This window comes from Bactrocera dorsalis, chromosome 6 (assembly GCF_023373825.1).
Source record: "Bactrocera dorsalis isolate Fly_Bdor chromosome 6, ASM2337382v1, whole genome shotgun sequence".
NCBI lineage: Eukaryota > Metazoa > Arthropoda > Insecta > Diptera > Tephritidae > Bactrocera > Bactrocera dorsalis.
The window spans coordinates 26,182,247-26,202,816 of NC_064308.1; the positions used below are offsets into that span (position 1 = coordinate 26,182,247).

The window sequence follows — 20,570 nt, forward strand, 5'->3', positions numbered from 1 at the left end:
TCCGGGTTACATGGAATGTTCCCTCTTTGCCGTCTCCTTTTACGTTCACCCCTTGATTCCACTTTCGTGAAACCACCCTCCTCTCCGCAGTCGATCCTGCTCGAGGGGGCTACGGGGGCAGCGTTCGCGCGATTTACTGTGGTCACGGTTGACACACTACGCTGAGTGCCGCTGCAGGAGGGCACATCGTCGTCGTCACGTGCGTGCTCCTCAAAAAGTGCTCGTTCTTCCGGCGACAGGGCATCCAGAAGGCTAAACTTTCGTCTAGCCCCTGAGCCACTCTTGCTAGCGGCACTACTGCTGCTTCTACTATTGTCCGTTGTTTTAGTTGTTGTTGCTTTTGTTGTTGCCGTTGTTGATGTTGTTGCCGTTGTTGTTTGTTGTTGTTGTTGTTGTTGTTGTTGTTGATTCATCTTGTTTTTACGACCGTTTGGCCCGTGTTGTGGGCCTCCCGGTCTAGTCTTAGGGAAGGGGAATCTGAAAAGTCCGCTGCGCCAGAGCCCCTTGACGCAGTAAGGCCACCGTTACTTCCCAAGGCGGCCCGGTGTTGGGAAGGCTCCGTGTGAATACAGCCGAATTTACCTCCTGGCTGCAAATCATGCAATGGGCACGGGTCGCACAACACCTTGGATTAGGAGGTGGTAGCTCTTGGTCGCCGCGCACATGCAGCCTCTGCCAGTCCCCAGTGGGAGATGCTATGCAGCATCATCCCTGGCGGCTTGGAGATGCCGTGCTATGCTGCGGTTTAAGCCCCTGCACCACGACAAGGTGCCTACCATTCGTAGAGGACCCGCATCAAAGCGAAGTTCTTCAACATATCGCTGATTTGCGCCCACGCCCCGATGGAATAAGAAGACGATGACCTAAGATTTCTTCTATGAGCACTTGGAGCACACCCCTCTCCCACGATGTCAAAATCGTGCTTGGCGACTTAAACGCCAGAATGAGGTATCTTTGGCACTACGAACGGTGCCAGTATTTTAAATGTGCGTACGCTGCGAGTTCTACGGAATTGACCCGGATTTTATCCGTTTGGATAGATAGGTGTTCGTTATTGTTAGGTCCTAACATCGACTCGGACTACTATCTTGTTGTAGCCAAGCTTCGACGTCGAGAAGCTGCAATCACAACAGATAGCAGAACGATTTTCTACTCGACATGCACTCCTGCTCTCTGAGAACACCCGTCAGCAACTCGGTATAAGCTAACTGTGGGTCGGGATTTCAAGCTCCTTTTTCGGAAAATGCAAACGAACAGCTGGTACGACGGGAAATGCCGTGTCACAGCAGAGAGAAAACAGACTGCCTACGTTACGATCGACCACAACACGTGCGGAATGGGACAGATACCGAGATCTGTAGAGGGTAGCGAGACGCATTTGCGGACTAAGAAAACAGAGGCCGAAATGCGCATACTCTTGTAACCCCCAGATGTGATCTAGTGACTGATGCCCAGGGCATACTAAAATTATTGAGCCTGTTGAACGGCAGTGAAAGTATAACGCCAGGAGAAAAGGAGGCGAACCCGATTCCCGAATCGATGACGATGGAGCAGACGTTCCATTGCCCGACCATGAAGAAGTTCGAATAGCAATTACTCGTCTGAAAAACAACAAAGCGCCGGGGGCCGACGGTTTGCCAGCCGAGCTATTCAAACAAAAGAAGTATTTTTTTTACATTGAAGCCCTAACTTCTTCCTCGGATAAAACCGCAAATTGCATATTTTTTTTAAGATGTTATGGGGAAAGCTCTGTACCGGCGTATGCTTTAATATTTCTGCATGGAAAAATTACCCTCTATTGTCAAAAGTGTGCTCATTAATGTACAAAAAGTCCGAATAAAATTTCAATCCATATTTATGAAATATATTAGAAAAAAGGTTTTATTCCTTGAATCCTTAACCGCTATCTTAAGAATTCACGCTATCATTCTAGAAACAATTTACAGCAAATGTAATAAACACAAACTACTGTAATCAAGTAGTGACAACTTCTTCAAGTCCATGTTGATAACATATTTTTTATGTTTTGCCATAAGCCAACGTTATGTTCGCCATCATGTGAAAATTATTGAATAAAACTTCGTGGTTGTGTACTTTTGAATAATTAAAAAAAAAATGTAATCAAGTTAATAAAATAAATACTTTGTTATACTTCAGTATAAAAACTTAAGTATTTAATTTTTCATTCAAAACTTATTGAAAACTATAAATATTCAGAATTTTTAACTCATAATTGTATTTTGTTTCTGAGTAGCAGTTATTGGGAACATACATACATATGTATGTAAAAATTACTTAGTATTTTTATGTTCCAATCTTCCTTTAAAACTCTTTTGAACAAACTTAGTGATGAAATTTAGTGATTCCGTACTTTAGTTTCTGGATGTGCCTAAAGATTTTCAATTGAATTAAAAAATAAATTGAATTTGTGGCGGTGTTGGCAGATGTTTTCTGTTGAATAGAATTCACATTTTAACCTTATGGGCTGCTGTAAATTTTCCTTGAGAATGGATAAATAAATAATGGTACTTATCCATTTTCCCGTCTATAAAAACGAGATTTCCGACTCCCTGAGCCGTCACGCCGCCCACACCATGACGGAACCGCTAAATTTAATTGTAATATAATCGAAAAATAAACAAACAAAATTCGTATCAACTAGCAGAATTGAAAACGAAATCAAAATTCTTTTGTGACCACAGAAGTTTTTCTAAAAAAATTTGGATAAATAAAAAAAATGAATTGGCCTACTTTAACTACTGAAAATTTCAATAAAAAGAAAAGAAAGAAGAAGAATAAAAAAGGGTTATTCAAAATACTTCTGCAATGTTTTGTTCTCAACTAGCAATTCAATTCATGTGAACACTGGCCAGCAAGTTTTTTAGTTTCAAAACGATACTGGAGGAGAAGACAATAAAGGCAATGAAAATCAAGTCATATGGCAATAAGTGCTAAAAGCTGAGCTTTGTTTTTATTTTTATTTATTATTTGCCTTGACTTCAGAATGTGCTATTTAAAAAAAATTGCATAGTAAAAACCATTATGCAGTAAGTGCATGATGCACTTGTTGCTTTTTAGATAGGCAATAAAAGCAATGTTGTTTTAACGGTTATTTAGTTCTCGTTATTATGGTGAGTTGTCGTTGAAGTCATCCAACCATAATCCTAGAAAACGTTCTGTTAGATGGATAGCGTTAGTTGGGTATGCAAAGAGGTGGTTAGAGTCAAACAGAAACTCATTGCATGTTGTAACATATATTTGGCATGTCGAGCTCGTTTCTGGATAAGTAAGAGTTTAACCTGCTACAGTATCCAGAACGAAGCTGCGCAAAAAGCAATGTTTCACACTGCCTTTCAAGCATCAAAACAGGATGTACTGTTTGGTTTGTTGAGAGAACCGAGCAAATTATATTTGTTTGTGTCTTTTGCCTTCTTTGTTATTAAAGTTTTTTTATAGGGTACTTGTGGAAAAGTCTGTTATACTTATATGTTAGAATGGGCGAAGGCTTTTTCGCTTCGTACTTTGAAAATGGGTTGATAGATTTCTAAGGAAGACTCCAAGTATGAACTTTTAATTGTAAGGGGAAGGTCTTCCGCCTAACGAAAAGACATTTGTGCTTAATAATTTTATAGCTCAATGAAAAAACATGTTCTTAAAATGAGAGCTTGTAGCCTTGTAATGTCAGTAATATTTTCTGCCGTTACAACATCAACAAGTTCGCAAGACAAAGCTGTTGGAAGAGTTCAACGCAAAAAATTTCAAACAGCTAATTTTTCCACAGTCATAAATTAAGCCCGATTTTTACCATCTGCACAAATTGGGATACTGTTCTACTGTTTGAGTCACTTGAAAAATGTATCCCGGACAAAAAATTAACTTAAACCGCGAACAATTTCCACCGATAATTTTATACAACTTTCTACGTTTACTAAATAAGCGACAGTGCTTCGATCAACTTTATTCAGTTTTTGGCGATGGAGGAGAAGTGTTTATTGATGGTATGGTGAATTTAATCGAGGTCGTAGATCAGTCCAAGACGGATGTCGTGAAGGTTGTTGTTCCGAAAACTATTGTTTTTCCTACGATCAATAAAAGTCTCGTGTCGATTAGTCATGAGAAATGTTAAAATAAAATACGTTAGCTGTGTTTCGAAACACGTCTATGAATTCGTGAAAGATATTTGACAAAAGTTTTTCGCGAGCGAAGCACTTCCAAATTTTTGCCTGTTGGAACAACTGGATATATTAGTACTAGAATTACGCAGAACGTAATTCTCACAACAGCCTACGTTACCTGCGTTTCTTCGGAAAGTAATAGAACTGAGTCGATTTAAAAAAAAATTATTGGACCAATCGTAACAATTATTTAAAAAGTTTCAAAATAGTCTCATTCTGCGTTAATGCAGCGCTCCAAGCGCGATTTCCACGCATTGAAGGCGTCACGGATGGCATTCTCCGGAATAGCCTTGAGAGCCGAGATGCCAGCTCCTTGGATCGCCTCGATTGTCTCAAAATGCTTGCCTTTCATCGGTCTTTTCAGACAACGAAACTAAAAAAACGTGCGGGGCCACATACGGACTCTAGGGAGACTACGGAAACGTTGGAATGCCGGCCTTGGTTAGGTAGCTGTTCACAAGAAAGGCGGTGTGAGCCGGGGCATTGTCGTGGTGCAACTTCCATTCGGCTGCGATGTCTTGTCGGACCCGATTGACTCTTCGTTTGAGTCTCTTCATTACTTCTACGTAAAACTTGGCGTTGACGCTTTGCCTGGAAGGAACAGATTCATGGTGGACGATGCTTTTGATGTCAAAAAAGGACAATGAGCCTCGGTTTCATTTTGGATTTGCTCATTCTTCCCTTTTTTGGGCGAGCAGACGCCGTCGTGTGCCACACAAAAGCAAAATGCTTGATCATATCAAACGACACTGTCGCAGATTTACCGAGTTTCACATAGAATTTAATCCCTCTGCTTTAACGAACGCTACATTTTCGACTTTCCAGGTGCTTGGATACAACTGACCAGCCTTAGCTAGGAACGCTATCTATCGAATCCACTCGGTTGCGCGCACGCTCCAAAGTACAATCGCGGTCGGAAGAAAATCAGTCCTATTATTTTCCGGACAAACCCTTAAATCAGTGTAGGCCCAGCCTTCATGCTATCCTAGAATGTTACGTTATAGCTATCCGATCAGGCGATGTCGAACTCAAAATATTTAAGATATATACTATGCGAATTTCTGCCTGACGATAGACGATTTGACATTCTACACACTGAATGACGATGTCGCTACCTAATTATAAGCAGCTCGCCCGATATTACCATTGCTCGTGGTAGTCTGATAAATAGAATATAATAACTCTCGAATCAGACCATCTGTCCATAACTATTTCGATCGAGAAACCTCCCGACTTTATTTCTGTGGACATCTGCAGCTTTAATAACTTTAGCAAAGATAAATGGGTCGGCTTCACAGAACTTATCGAGAGCCATGTTGTGTAGATGCTTCTTCAGCTCTCAGTGGCCAGTGTAAAATGCGACCAATAGTCTGAGTTTTCCCCTTAGGAGGTTATTTGCATATTTAAACTTGTTGACATTGTACCTCCTAATGGGAACTTGGCATGCCTCATGCCAATGCCTCTCCCTGCTTAACTCTTTCCTTGCAGAGCAACTACTTTATGGGGACCTACTCCAGTGAAGGGAGCGGGCGAGTTCATCAGCCAGTTCGTTACCGTCTATACCTTTGTGACCGGGCACCCAGATGAGGTGCTCATGGCTATGTTCAGCCAGGCTATTCAGCCGTTCTCGACACTGCACCAGTAGCGATTTGATCTCGTAGGAGAAGACTGTTTTGGTTATACGCTCATTACGATGGTTGCGTTGGAGGTTTTTCCCTATGCGCTGACTTATGGCAAAGACTTCTGCTTGAAAAATGCTCGGAAAACTTCGCATAGGTATGGACAGCTTAGTGCGTGGTCCTGCGATCCTTGCACCGATGCCCTCCGACGTTTTCGAGCCGAAAGTGTACCACTTGATCGTACTATTCCTCAGCAAAAGCTCGAGAGTGGAATCGTTCTTTTCAGTTTTGCTGCCAATGGTAACGAAGTTCTTCGTGAAGTTAACTATTTTGGTAATGCTGTCCCTTGGGAGAAGGGCCAATGGTATAGTACCACTTAACTCTTTCATCCGCGGGACGAGATTACCTTACTTTTGCCACACTCTTCTGCTGTCATTTGTAGGATTGTGTGCTTGTCTGCCTGACCAATCACTAGATGAAGCGGTGTGCGCTAAAGCTTGACTTCAACTCCTGCCGTCGGATAAGTGCCCATTGCACCCGACATGCCTAAACATGTTAGTCGTTGCAGTTGCTTCGATAGTTAGAGCCCTACTGAGGTCCTCGATGCTTTTGAGGCCCAGGCTACCGCCCGATACGTAATTATCGGTCGCACGATCATGGTGTACAATAACCAAACAATCCTTGTCAGCCCCAGGATTATCCAACCAGCCGACTGCACACCATTAATGCTTTTGTCGCCTTGACCAAGGTCAGATCAACTTCGTGCTTTTACCGCAAAGTGGAGTCCAGCGTGAGACCAAGACATTTAATTATGTTCCAAAGTGTTCCTGAAGCTGAGTAGGGACTTACGTTTCGTGAACGGGACGATTGTCGCTTTAGGGGGGTTAATGTTCAACTCAATCTCACTACATCACTCTCTTGTTAGGCTTAAACCTATTTGCAGTAGGTCACACAGAGTCATAGAATTTACCTCTGGCTATAATTACAATGTTGTCCGCGTAACCTTAGCAGCGGATCCCATTGTCAGTCAGCAATGCTAGAAGATATCGTCCACGACAAGACTCCATAGCAGGGGGTAGCACGCCCCCCTATGGGCAACCCCTTGTTGTGCTAAGACGAATTCTTGTATCTCCTATAGTGGTTTCAGCTATTCTGGTGCGAAGTACGTACGGTCTCTATCCGTCTGCGCACCGGTGCTGCCACATTCCTTTTCTACAGTGCTCTGGCTACACTCTTGTGAGACGTGTTGTCAAAAGCACCTTCGATGTCTAGGAACGCGCAAAGCATCACTTACCCTGCTTCTAGCGAACTCTCTATCTCCGAGGTTATCTGGTATAGAGTATTGGTCGATCTGCCTGCTCTATATGCACGCTGAGCACCATGCAGGGGTGAAATTTTCAGCGCCATCGACCTTAAATAGAATAAAATTGAGGTTCTGCACCGCGACCTAGGGTCTATTGTGCCCTCCCCTCTATCACAAGACCTCCCAGAGCCCCAGTAGCCTGAACAGTTCCACTAGTTTGCCGGGCGCCAGTGAGGTGATGTGATCCCTGCTGATATATACGGAATCCAGGGCCTTGAGCCTTTTTCCACAGATTGCTGTGCAATCCAGGATTAGGTGTGCTGGTGTTTCCAGCTCCAGGTCGCAGAACCGGCAGGTAGCACAGGAGACCATGCCCATGTTGGACAGGTGCTTCCTGAGCTTACAGTGTCCTGTGTAAACTGCGACGAGGAGACGGAATTTCTCACGGGGGAGGTTCATTAATTCTTTGAACCTGGAGAGGTTATATCCTCCTAGAAACAGCTTGGCGTGACGCATACTTGCTGCCTGCCGCCAGTACCGCTCCCTCTCCTCTCTCTCCTCAGTGCGAAGCAGCTACTTAAGAGTGTGGGGTCCTACTGCTATATGTGGCTCTGGTCCCAACATCTTGGACGCTGCTGCCTTGCGTGCCAGTTCGTCGGCCTTCTCGTTTCCTTCTACTCCCTTGTGCCCTGGTACCCAAATTAGGTGCACCCGGTTGCGCAAGGACAGGCGGTTTAGCCTTTCTATGTATTCCTCGACTAAAAGCGATTTGGTCTCGTACGACAAGATCGCTTTTAGTGCCGCTTGACTATCACTGAGGATAGCTATGCGCTGGTTGCGATAGTTGCGGCTGAGGTTAACTTCGGCGCACTGACTAATGGCAAAAGCTTCAGCCTGGAAGATGCTTGGGAAGCAGCCCATAGGAATGGACAGCTAAGTATGCGGACCCGCTATACCTGCCCCAATACCTTCCGGTGTTTTTGAGCCATCAGTGTACCACTGAATGGTACTGTCCTCCAGCAGCCTTTCCAGAGTGGAATCATTCCACTCCGGTTTGCTGCCTAGAGTTACTGTGAAGTTCTTCTTGAAGTTTATTTTCTTTGATGTGCCGTCTCTTGGGAGGAGGGCTAGCGGTGTGCTTTCCGCTAGAGCATCCATCTGTTTAGAGGACACTATCTTCCCTCTTCCACAGCCTTCTGCTGACATTAGTAGCATGGTGTGTTTTGCTGCTAGCTTGATCACCTGATGCAGCGGTGTGAGCTCTAGTATGACTTCCAGTGCCGCCGTGGGGCATGTGCGCATTGCCCCCGAGGCACAGACACATGCAAGTCTCTGCAGCTTTGATAGTCTTTGAATCACAGAGGGCTGTGCTGCTTTGTCGACCCAGGCAACCGCTCCATAGATGACGATAGGCCTTACTATCATGGTATACAGCCATCTGATGATATTAGGCTTGCATCCCCATGATCTGCCGGCCAGGCGTCTCCATATCATGAGCGCTCTAGTTGCTTTGGACAACGTTAAGTCCAAATGCCTGCTCCATCTCACTGTTGAGTCTAAGGTGAGGCCAAGGAATTTGACCTCCTTTGACATTTCCACCTCTCTCCCTCCGATTGCTAGGGACCTCAAGCCCGGAAGAGATCTCCGCCTAGTGAATGGGATCACGGTGGCTTTTGCTGGGTTGATGTTTAGCCCTACCGTGGTGCAAGCCTTCGACCTTATTAGACCAAGATTTATAATCTTTTCGATTATTTTAAGTAAGAGGGAAGTTAGACTAATTGGCCTGAATGATTTAGCCAGTGATTAGTCCTTCCTTCTTACTTTGGATATGAAGGTCACCTTCGCGATCCTCCATATTTCAGTAATGTACGGCATGGCGAGGCTATCCCTCATCAGCCGAACAAGGTATGGCAGTAGAACCTGCTCTACCTGTTGTAAAAGTGTTGGAAAGATGCCGTCCACTCTCGGAGACTTGAATTTCTCGAATGAAGCCATAGCGCACTTGATCGAATCCGCAGTAAATAATTGCATTGCGATTACCAAATCTGAGCGAGATGGCTTGTGTTCGACTACGGGTAGACACTGGTCTTTCCGAATTGTTTCCGGGAAAGGCGACCGCATAAGTGTCGTAGCTCTTTCTTCTGCGCTGGTCGTATAGGTTACGGCGTTTATTTTGATCCCTAGTACTGTGTCAGTCTTGCCTCTGACCAGTGCCTTATGCAGCCTAGCTGCTTCTGGTGTGGAGGTGATAGTTTCACAGAATCTCCTTAAGTTTTTAAAGGGGAACTAGAAGTCCGCCACATCAGAGCTCCATGACGCGGTAAGGCGACCGTTACTTTCCAATTTCGTCCGGTGTTGGGAATGCTCCGTTCGAATTTAGCGGAATTAAGCTTTTGGCTGCAAATCATCCAATGGACACGGGAGTCGCATAACACCCTGGATTAGGAGTTGGTAGCTCTTGGTCGCCGCCCACATGCATATTTTGCCAACCCTTAGGAAAGATGTCATGCAGCACCTTCTCATGATCAATAATACCTCCATATTACATTTTATCCATATAACACCAATTCTGTTTTAATTTAGATGCTTATTTGGCAATATTATAAATTAAATATAGGCATAGGTTATTTAAATTAATAAATTGACCTTAAATAGCCGTAGAAAACGTTCTTGCTGTTATTATATTTGAAGAACGGTGTGTTATTTTATTTCAAAAAGCAATGTTTTGGTTTTGATTTTAGCCTGCACAAAGCAACAGTAATAACGGTGGAGCTAATAACAATAACAGCAATACTAATAACGGTAAACCAAACAGTGGAAACTGTACCTCTGGCACAATTGGTCCGAACTCGAATATTAATAATGCTGGTAATAGCACTAGCGGTGTAGGATTAGTTGGTGGCGGAACATCAGCAGCAGCTGCTAAAAATCAGTTAGAACAATTAAATACAATGCGTGAAGCGCTTTTTTCTCAGGATGGTTGGGGTTGTCAGCATGTTAATCAGGATACGAACTGGGAAGTGCCAAGTTCACCTGAGCCAACTAATAAGGATCCATCTGCTGGGCCCACAATGTGGAAACCCACTATTAATAATGGAACTGATTTGTGGGAGTTGAATTTGCGCAACGGTGGGCAACCACCAATTCAACCTGTTCAAAAAACTCCGTGGGGACATACACCATCCTCTAATCTAGGTGGAACATGGGGAGAAGATGATGATGGTACGGAAAGTAGCAGTGTATGGACTGGCTCATCGAATAATACTTCAACTGCAGGCACTGTAGGTGCTACTGGAATGAATGCGACAGCTGTAGGTGCAAATGGACCTGGAAACAATCCCCAATGGGGTCAAACTGCTATTGGCATTGTCGTTGGATCAACTAACAATACCACCGGAACGGTTTCTGCCAACATTGGCAATGCATCTACCGTAGGTTAGTATGTCTTGATATAAAATTATTAGATGCCCTTCTGATTGCCTTTTTTTTTGGAATTTTTAGGTGGTGGCACTGGTGTTCCTGTTGTAAATGTGCCCGGAAATGTGAACACAGGGCAAGCAAGTGGTTCTACTGGAAGTAATTGGGGAGACTCTCGTGACTTGAATAGTGGTGGAGTAACAAGTACTGTACCTATACGGGGCGTTGATCCCCGCGATCCAATGCGTAGTACGTCAGCAGCCGAGACTCGTGATTTGCGATTGATAGATCCGCGGGATCCTATACGTGGAGATCCTCGGGGAATTTCAGGACGTTTAAATGGCACGTCAGAAATGTGGGGTCAACATCATTCCATTGCACACAATCAAATACCAGCAATGAATAAAATAGTGGGGCCGGGTGTAGGCGCTTCCGTATCTACCGGCGTTGTTGTTACCGGTGGAAGTGTAGCTGGTGGCATCGGACCTGGCAACATTAATGCCATAAACCCTGTTGGTATAAGCGGCAACGTGAACGCTCACTGGGGACCTTCTTCGGCAGTGGTTGGACCAAAAGATATAACATCAATGGCAGGTAAAGTTACTGGGTGGGAAGAACCGTCGCCACCCCCCCAACGCCGCAATATTCCCAACTATGACGATGGGACATCATTGTGGGGACAACAGTCACGTATACCAGGTGGGAGTGGTTCTCATTGGAAGGATATGTCAGATCCACTGAATAGGCATTTAACGCGAAACACTGTAGGCAATCAGAATACGAACAATGCAGGCGGTAGCCTGGGTAATAGCTCTGTCAATGGGTTGGGCAATAATTCAGGCGTAATAAATGCGTCAGTGGTTGGCGGCAGTGCCAACAATCCTATAAGCAGTGTAGGTCCGCAAGGACGACTTAGTTCAGGTGTTGGTCCTGGAGTTGGTGTTAATCAGCATAAACCTGATAATTCTATGTGGGTCCACGCCAGTAACTTAAATGTAAACTCACGTAACACCACTTCTTGGGGTGATGAAGTCAATCACAATGTGGGCCCAAATCCAGGCGTTAATTGGATGGATGATAAAACTAGCGCTGGTATTGGACAGCTAGGTGTTAGTGTTGGTGGATCTAATTCTTGGAACGATCCACCACCGTCTTGGAGTAAGAACCAAAATAAAATAACAGGTAGTACTTCCGGTTGGGGTGCAAGTGGAGGTAGCGATGGTACAGATTTGTCATCAGACTGGAATACTCACTCTGCCATTGTTGGCAAAAATCAGCCAAAAATAGGTGGTGTTAACGTTAATATTAGTAACTTGAACACAGATGTGATTAAACAGAGTAAACAGTATCGTCTTCTTGTGGAAAATGGCTTTAAAAAGGAGGATGTAGAACGAGCCTTAATTAATACCAATATGAACATCGAAGAGGCTGCTGATTTACTTCGTGCTCCTATATCTACAGATTGGAGACGACACGAAGAATCCCTGGGTTCTTATGGTGATCACACAAACACTGGAGGCACTTTTGCGGGACGCTATCCCACAACGGCCTCTCAGTCTAATATGCCTTTCCCTCCGGTAAGTCATAATATACATTAAATTTCTTCTACTTCTTGTGTTTACTCGTATATATTAATAATTACGTTTGTGTGATTATTTATTTGTAGAATATGTTGAACAGTATGAGCGGCAACGGTGCAGGTGTTAGTGGTAATAATACAAATCTAGCAGCGCTTAATTCCATACAATCACTTCCAGTGCAAAAGTATTTGAATCCGGTACCACACAACGTTACTAATGTCCCACAAGCTATGAATACTGCTGTTACTTTTGGTCCAGGGGTCGCTAATGTCTCAGCGACTGCAAATTCAACTTCAAATAGTAACAATCAACCATCTGCTCAACAGCTGCGTGTACTTGTGCAGCAAATTCAACTAGCTGTTCACAGTGGATACTTATCTAGCCAAATCTTGTCAGAACCTTTACCATCCTCAATGCTTGTGCTTTTATATCAATTATTGACAAATATTAAGGTAAGTTTATATTAATACATTTTTTTAAGAATGTGTTTATTATACGATTTTTAGCATCTTCAAGCGGCGCAGCAGTCTTTGACACGTGGTGGCAATAACCCCAATAACTCCCAGATAAGTTATGCCATTGCCAAATATAAGCAGCAAATCCAAAATTTACAAAATCAAATAAACGCACATCAAGCGTTCATATTGAAACAAAAGCAGCAGCAGTCCATACCACAAAATACGCAACAGCACGCTACAGCACATGCCAATAATTCTAACATGGAATATATTAGGCAGCATGATGCCATAAGTGTGCTGCAGGGAAATTTTTCGGAAATGAACTTAACTAAGGTTAGCTACTTTTTTCACTTAAATTTCTGTGTTTTTAGTCTATTTTTTTGTATAATTGCAGCATAGCGGCTATCCGGGAGGTCCAAACTCACAGTCAAAACTTATTAATCAGTGGAAGCTTCCTGAGAAAGATCTAACGTCAGATAGTACAGATTTTTCAAGAGCTCCGGGAACAACAAAACAAAATTTATCAGGTGCACCTGGCAGCGCTATGGGACCGTTGGGCCTGCAAAACGATGGGTAAGCATTTTCAAAACATAAACTTTTTCACATATTGAGTAGGTCATGTCACATTTAGAACTTGGTCGACTGGACGAAATATTGGAGATGGATGGCCAGATTCATCCACTGAAAATGAGAATAAAGACTGGTCTGTTGCTCAGCCTACACCTGCTGCGACGTACACTGATTTAGTTCAAGAGTTTGAACCAGGAAAACCATGGAAGGTAACTCGAGCCATACAATATAAATAATTAGGAATCTTGTAATATTTTTGCGTAATTTTTAAGGGCTCGCAGATAAAAAGTATAGAGGACGATCCTAGTATAACACCCGGTAGTGTAGCTAGATCTCCGATGTCTATTAACTCGACGCCAAAAGAAGCTGACATATTTGCGAATCCTGGCAAAAGTTCCCCGACTGATTTGACACCGCTAAGTTTATCGTCATCTACGTGGAGCTTTAATCCATCATCCACCAATCAAGCTTTTCAAAGGTAGAGCATCTTGGTAACCACGTGTCTAAAGAATATTTTCTAATAATACCATAAATACAGTTATATATATATGTCATATATATATATATTACTATATATATCGTATATATTTTATATATATACATATATTAACGCACCTGTTGACACTTGTTATTAAAATGTCATTGCAGTATACGCTTTATCTATATAAGCCCTTATAAAGTATTTTGTAGATCTATTTATACCCTGAACATTATGTGCCACAAAGTTTCTAACACGCAGATGGAAAAGTCGAGAACAGGCCGTATTAGCTTAATGCGCTGAATCGATTTAGACATGCCCGTGTCTCTGTACATACTCAAATTAGACTCTTATGATTTGATTAAGATATGCATATGTACCTTTGGACACGTCCTTTTATCCCAAGAAGGTGCTCATTTACCGGACCACTAGAGGTGGCATATAAACTGAATGAATGAAGTGTCCTTGTATAGAAAAACTTTTTTATGTACCGAGATATTTTCACGAAGTTTGAAAATAGTACTATCTCCGAAGAAATTTTCACGGTTATTGCATTTAGCTGCCATGCAAACTGTTCGATCTAAATTAAAACAAAGATAGTATATCTTTTACTAAAATGCGATCTACTACTTCAACTTACATACATATATAGTACATATATGCAACATTTTAAGATTCTGTTATTAGATATACGAGTAAAACAGTTTTAACCAATATATTAATTTTGTTTCACTCATGTTTCATTTTATTTCGTGTTTAATTTTTTCCCCTGTAAATATCCGAAAACATTACGTATTTTGCATTTTAGGTGACGATACACTCTTGAAACCTTTTGCTACAGAGCAATCATCTTTTTTGTTTGCCGATAGTTGAGCTAAGGATTTGTGTATTGACTCATTTTTCTAGTCTTGCAACCAGTTGCTAAAGAGTATTATAGCTTTGTTCACCTAACGGTTGTATGTACCATCTAAACCAAAGCGAGATAGATATTCTATATATATGAGAATATAAATGATTAGGATGAGGATAAAGTTGAAATCCGGTTGACTGTGCGTCCGTCTGTCTCCGTCCGTTCCTCCGTCTGTCTGTTCGTCCGATAGTCTGTCTGTTCGCCCGATAGTCTGTCCGTTCGCCCGTCTGTCTGTTTGTTCGCCCGTTTGTCTATCCGTCCGTTCCTCCGTCTGACCGTTCGCCCGGCTGGGCACCTGTGGGACTAAAAGTAAAACTGGGCGTGGCCCCGCCTACTAATAAACCTATGTACCTTCCTACAATAATAACAACAACTAAAAGCGCAATAAATCAATTACTAAATACACGAGAAACATAAAATTTTACCTTTGAGATGGTATGAGAGGGCTTTATGGGAGGCGGAGTGAAAATTGGACGTTGAGCGTGGCACCGCCGACGTTTAATATAATATAAATCATACGACATTATTTAAAATATCTCGAAACCTGTGCGAACAGAAATATTTGCGGGAAGTTTTTGCTAAATGTTATACTATAGTATATAAATTTTTTATTCTAATATAGAACTAAGATAGTTGTGATATATGTATATGTGCATGTATACTAATTAAATATAGTTGGTCTGATAGTCCGCAACAATGTGCACCGTCGGAGTTATGGGCATCATCAATGAACAAATCATCACGTGGTCCACCTCCGGGCTTGGGCTCTGGCAAGAGCGCAGGGGTATCAGGAACTGGTGTACCATCTGTTACAAATTCCTCCTCTGTGGTAACAGGCGGTGCCAACGGATGGATAGTTACCGGAAGTCGCGGAGTACCAAACAGCAATTCAGGATGGAACGCGTCCAATTCAGGATGGAACTCGACATGGTTACTACTAAAAAATTTGACACCCCAGGTATATACTTACAAATATGGTTTTGACGTTACTTGTGTATATCTATAAATTCTTTGTCTTTTATAGATTGATGGTTCCACTTTACGTACCTTATGTATGCAGCATGGCCCACTTGCTAATTTTCATTTATTTTTAAATCAAGGGATTGCCTTATGTAAATATGCGACACGGGAGGAAGCAAACAAAGCTCAAATGTCATTAAATAACTGTGATTTTGGTAGCACTACTATTTGTGCCGAGTCACCGAGTGAAAGCGAAGTTCAAAAGATATTGCAGCATTTGCCTCAAACGTCTAATTCTGTCTCTGCAGCAAGTGTAACAGGAAACGGTAGTAATGGGACCAATAATTCAAATAATGGCGGAAGTGTTATAGGAGGAGCCAACTCCATATCTTCTGGTAGTGGAAATAATGCAGGGCCCTGCAGTACTCTCGGCGGTTCAAGTGGTGGTAATGGTAACGGCAACATGACGTCGCATTCAGTTATTAGTGGCACTGGCAGTAATAATGGCTGCGGCGGCAATACAATGAATAGCGGTAGCACTGGGAGCAACAGCAACAATGGAAACAGTCAAAGCCAGTCTGGTTCTGTTGGTCTAAGCTCGAGCGCAGGCAAAACTAGTAACACTAGTAATATTGCAAGCGGAAATGGGAGTTCAAATGTTACATCGAATAATATCGTCGGTAGTAACAACGCCGTAACTGCATCTACTTGGCGTCAAACACAAAATCAGCCGAGACCGTCTGGTAGAGACGAATATGACTATATTTCACAGTATGTTTGTTCCATTGTAGATGATTAAATCGAGGAAATACGTTCGGAATCTGTATTTAATATTAATCATAATATAATTTATACAATTGAACTACTCGACATAATCAGGCAACAACAGATTTGCGAGCTACATAGATTGACTGATAGACGAATGGACTTAGAATTTTATATGTAATTTTTTCTTGTGGTTCATAAGATTGTGTTTTCAATCAAATCAAACGAACGTTACTTTAAATGTATAATTAATTATGGTTAAACGCCAAACTTATGCTACAAATCATTTATTTTAAAAATTAATATGCCTAAATGTGAGTGTAGAATTAATTTAACACTTAATTTGCCGAAATGAATAAGACAACATGTTTGTTATTGAGCCTATAAAATCAAGACAAATACAAAATAAAAAATAATGAGAACTACACAAGTATAAAATTAATAGTTTTAATGCAAGCCTTTTTTCAGCTCATTTTAGTACACATATACATATGTGTACTATATACATATGTATAGTTGCTGCGATTGCCAGTTATCAGGTACCGATTTCCACGTCAGGCCGTTCTGCGTTACCGGAATTGAGCCGGATTTATTTCGGCGATCTAACCCTGGCTTTCAACCCAACTGCATTTTAGTTGATGTTTTGAAATTCGGTATCATGTTTCCTGACTCAATCCGTGAAAAAAAGTTCGGTTGAATTTCTGTCAAACTTCGCTTCGCAAAAATGCCCACAATGAAAATGTATCTAACAGCCCCACAGGAATTACCCGTCTGAAGAACAACAACGAGGCGGGGGCCGAGAGATTGCCGGCTGAACTATTTAAATACGTCGGTGAACAACTAAGGAGTATGCATCAGCTTCTTTGTAGAATATGGACGGACAAAATCATTTTCGACGATTGGAATTTAAGTGTGCTCTGTTCAACCTACAAAACGGAAGACCCCACAATCTGCGCCAACTACCGTGGGATTAGCCTCCTCAGCATCGCATATAAGGTACTATAGATCATATTGTGTGAAAGATTAAAGCCCACCGTCAACAAACTGATTGGACCTTAGACCATTAGACCTGGAAAATCAACAATCGACCAGATATTAACCAGCTCTAAAGCCACACTGATAAGGTCCAATCAGTTTGGTGACGGTGGGCTTCAATCTTTCACACAATACGCTTGATGGAAACTTATACGCGATGTTTAGGAGACTTATCCCACGGTAGTTCGTGCAGATTGTAGGGTCTCCCTTTTTGTGGATTGGGCAGAGCAAATTGAAATTCCAATGTTGTTGTTTTTAACGGTTTGCTAATCCCCGTTAGGATGGTAAGGGTCGTTTGTGTTGTCGTCGAGGTCATCTAACGGTAGGCCCAAGAAACGTGCTGTTTCTCCGGGATCGGACCAAAGGGAGGAGGGTGTTAGATGGGTAGAGGTTGTAGGGCATGCAAAGAGGTGGCCAGTGCCATGCGGAGACTCGTTGCATGCAGGACATACATTAGGTATGTCGGGGTCGATTTTGGATAGGTAGGAAGTTAACCTGCTACAGTATCCAGAACGAAGTTGCGCTAGGGTCACTCGCGTTTCTCGCGGCAACTGGAGCTCTTCGTCTGGAATAGGTGGTGGTTTGACTCCAAGAACGCCATTCACGGGAAGGGAGTCGGTGAAGGTGTTGATGGCTCCACTGTGAATGGCGGTCAGTGCCTGTCGAAAGTTTGTTGCGTCCGAAGTCTGGTCGGCGTACTGTTCAATGTCGTCGACATAGTCGAGGAATGACCTCTTGATGCTCCTGGGAGGCGGTTCCGCTCCAAGCAGATGGCTGCAGGGGTGATTCCTACAGAAGCAACCAAGCAGGAACTGCCTGGAGAGGAGTTGATTATGCTCCTTTACAGGAAGCATGCGCGTCTCATTATGGAGGTGTTCAACGGGAGACATCAAGAGGCATCCCGTCGTGGTCCGGAGTGCTGTATTTTGGCAGGTCTGAAGTTTCCTCATCTGCGTACCACTGCATCCAGGCGACCATATCGGTGCTGCGTAGTTGAGGACCGGCCGGCCGATTGCCTTGTATGTTGCCAACAACGTTTCTTTGTTTTTTCCCTATGTGCTGCCGGCTAGCGACTTGAGGATTTTGTTGCGGCTCTGTACCTTGGCGATAATCGCGGTCGTATGGGAAGAGAAGGAGCATAGACTATCGAAGGTTACGCCTAAAATCTTAGGGTTATTGACAGTCGGAATTTTGACGCCATCGACTGCAATATTAAGTTCAAGTCTATACTCCTTCGTCCAGTTTGTGAATATAGTCGCTGTGGATTTGGTGGGTGAAAGTTGGAGGTTTCGTGCAGTGAGGAAACGAGAAAGGTCGGAGAGGTAGCTATTTACTTTCGAACACATCCATTGCCCGACGTCAATATCGTGCAGTCATCTGCGTACGAGGTTATGGAGACCCCCTCTGGTGGTTGAGGGAGTTTCGAGATATAGAAATTAAACAGTAGCGGGGAGAGGACACCACCCTGCGGAACCCCCTGTTTAATTCTTCTAAGTTTAGATGTTTCACCTCGAAATAGTACGGATGACTGACGACCGTTCAGATAGTTCATGGTCCACCTCTTAAGCCCTGGAGGGAGAGTGGTTTTTTCAATGTCCTGCAGTAGCGTTGTGTGGTTGACTGTGTCAAAAGCTTTTGACAAGTCCAACGCTACGAGGATCGTTCTTTCGCAGGGTGGTTTCTGGTTGAGGCCACGAACTATCTGGGCGTTTATGACGCTAAGTGCTGTGGTGGTGCTGTGCACTTTGCGGAAACCATGCTGGTGGCTGGCTAGGCTGAGGTGGTGAGTGAAGGTCGGGAGTAACAAGGCCTCTAGTGTCTTCACTACTGGGGAGAGGAGAGTTATCGGTCGATAAGATTCCCCTTTGTTGGCGGGTTTCCCAGGTTTCAGTAGTGGGACCACTCTTCCGACTTTCCACACATCGGGTATTTGAAGAGTGGTGAGCGACAGGTTGAGGACCTTGGTGAGATATTTTACTCCCGTCGAGCCTAGATGCTTTAACATTAGCATGTCTGGAGGATTTTGCCTTGTTGATGACACCCTGAACCTCCTCATCGGTGAAAGTAAGTGGCGCGCAGTTGTTTGGCATTTTGCGCAGCCGTCGGTTAACACATCTCTTGGCCTTGTCTACCGAAGGGTGCAGTGTAAACTGCCGGCTAAAGTAGCTCGCGCACTTCTTCGGGTCCGAAGAGGCATGACCATTGAATTGAACTTCAACTCGGTCGTCATGTCTCTTCGGATTAGACAAAGCTTTGACAGTAGCCCAAAGCTTACTCACACCGGTGGAGAGGTTGCAGGACTTCAGGTGCTCTATCCATTTCGTCCGCTTATGTTGATTTACCAATTGCCGAATCTCCAAATTGAGATCCCTTATTCGGGGATCCCCGGGATCGGCACGGCGTAAAGTGTCGCGCTCATTAGCTAGAACTGCTGCTTCGGCTGGGAAATTGGGGCGGATTTCCGCTATTCTTCTAGCCGGGATGAAGCGAGCGGTAGCTGCTGCGATCACCTTGCGGAATTGACGCTCGCCAACGCATACGTCCGTAGGAATGGGTAGAGCGGTGAAGGTGCTCTCGGTAAATTCTGTGAAGCCGACCCAATTAGCTTTTTTAAAGTTAATGAAGGTGCGGTTGTCCACAGAAACGAAATCAGGAGGCTTCTCGATCGAGATAATTATGGGCAGATGGTCTGATGCGAGGGTTAGCATAGGTCGCCAGGTTATGCTATTTATCAGACCACCGCTAGCAATGGTAATATCTGGCGAGCTATTACAGGTGCCCGTAACTCTGGTGGGGGCTTCGTCATTCATTGTGCAGAATGTCGAATTGTCAATCTGTTCCGCCAGCTCCATCCCCCTACGATCATTTGACAGGCAGGAATGCCAAAGATCGTGGTGCGCGTTAAAGTCGCCTAGTACCATACGGTTTTCACCACGAAGTAGCGTACCTATATTCGGGTGATATCCTGTAGGGCAACATGTAACTGGGGGGATGTATATATTAAATATTTCGAGCTCGACATCGCCTGACCGGATAGCTATGCCCTGACATTCTAGGGTAGTATCCCTGGGGTCGATGTCTTCTTCGATTAAACGATACTGCACGGTGTTGTGCAATATGAAGGCTAGGCCACCACCACTATCTCGCTCGCGATCTTTACGTATAACGTTGAAACCTGCACAACTCAGAAGATCTGAGCGGCTGTTTAACTTGGTTTCTTGGACCGCAGCTATCGATACACGTTCCCGATTCATAAGTGCAACTATCTCCTCGATCTTGCTCTGGAGTCCGTTGCAGTTA

The 20,570-nt window shown here is 43.5% G+C and overlaps 1 protein-coding gene across 6 annotated transcripts in view; it reads left to right on the forward strand.

The window, feature by feature from the left end:
• Positions 1 to 16,673, forward strand: part of LOC105224833 (protein Gawky) — a 64,766-nt gene extending 48,093 nt beyond the window's left edge. For 4 of the 6 annotated variants that reach the window (XM_049460147.1, XM_049460151.1, XM_049460146.1 and 1 more), the window contains 9 exons: positions 9,839 to 10,532; positions 10,599 to 12,091; positions 12,181 to 12,546; positions 12,601 to 12,885; positions 12,947 to 13,125; positions 13,184 to 13,331; positions 13,395 to 13,600; positions 15,186 to 15,468; positions 15,535 to 16,673. In XM_049460147.1, coding sequence (XP_049316104.1) covers positions 9,839 to 10,532; positions 10,599 to 12,091; positions 12,181 to 12,546; positions 12,601 to 12,885; positions 12,947 to 13,125; positions 13,184 to 13,331; positions 13,395 to 13,600; positions 15,186 to 15,468; positions 15,535 to 16,269 — 4,389 coding nt within the window. In that variant the 3' untranslated portion in view covers positions 16,270 to 16,673. The remainder of the gene's footprint in view (positions 1 to 9,838; positions 10,533 to 10,598; positions 12,092 to 12,180; positions 12,547 to 12,600; positions 12,886 to 12,946; positions 13,126 to 13,183; positions 13,332 to 13,394; positions 13,601 to 15,185; positions 15,469 to 15,534) is intronic. The other 2 variants (XM_049460149.1, XM_049460148.1) reach the window with 2 other exon arrangements.
• The last annotated feature ends 3,897 nt before the right edge of the window (positions 16,674 to 20,570 follow it).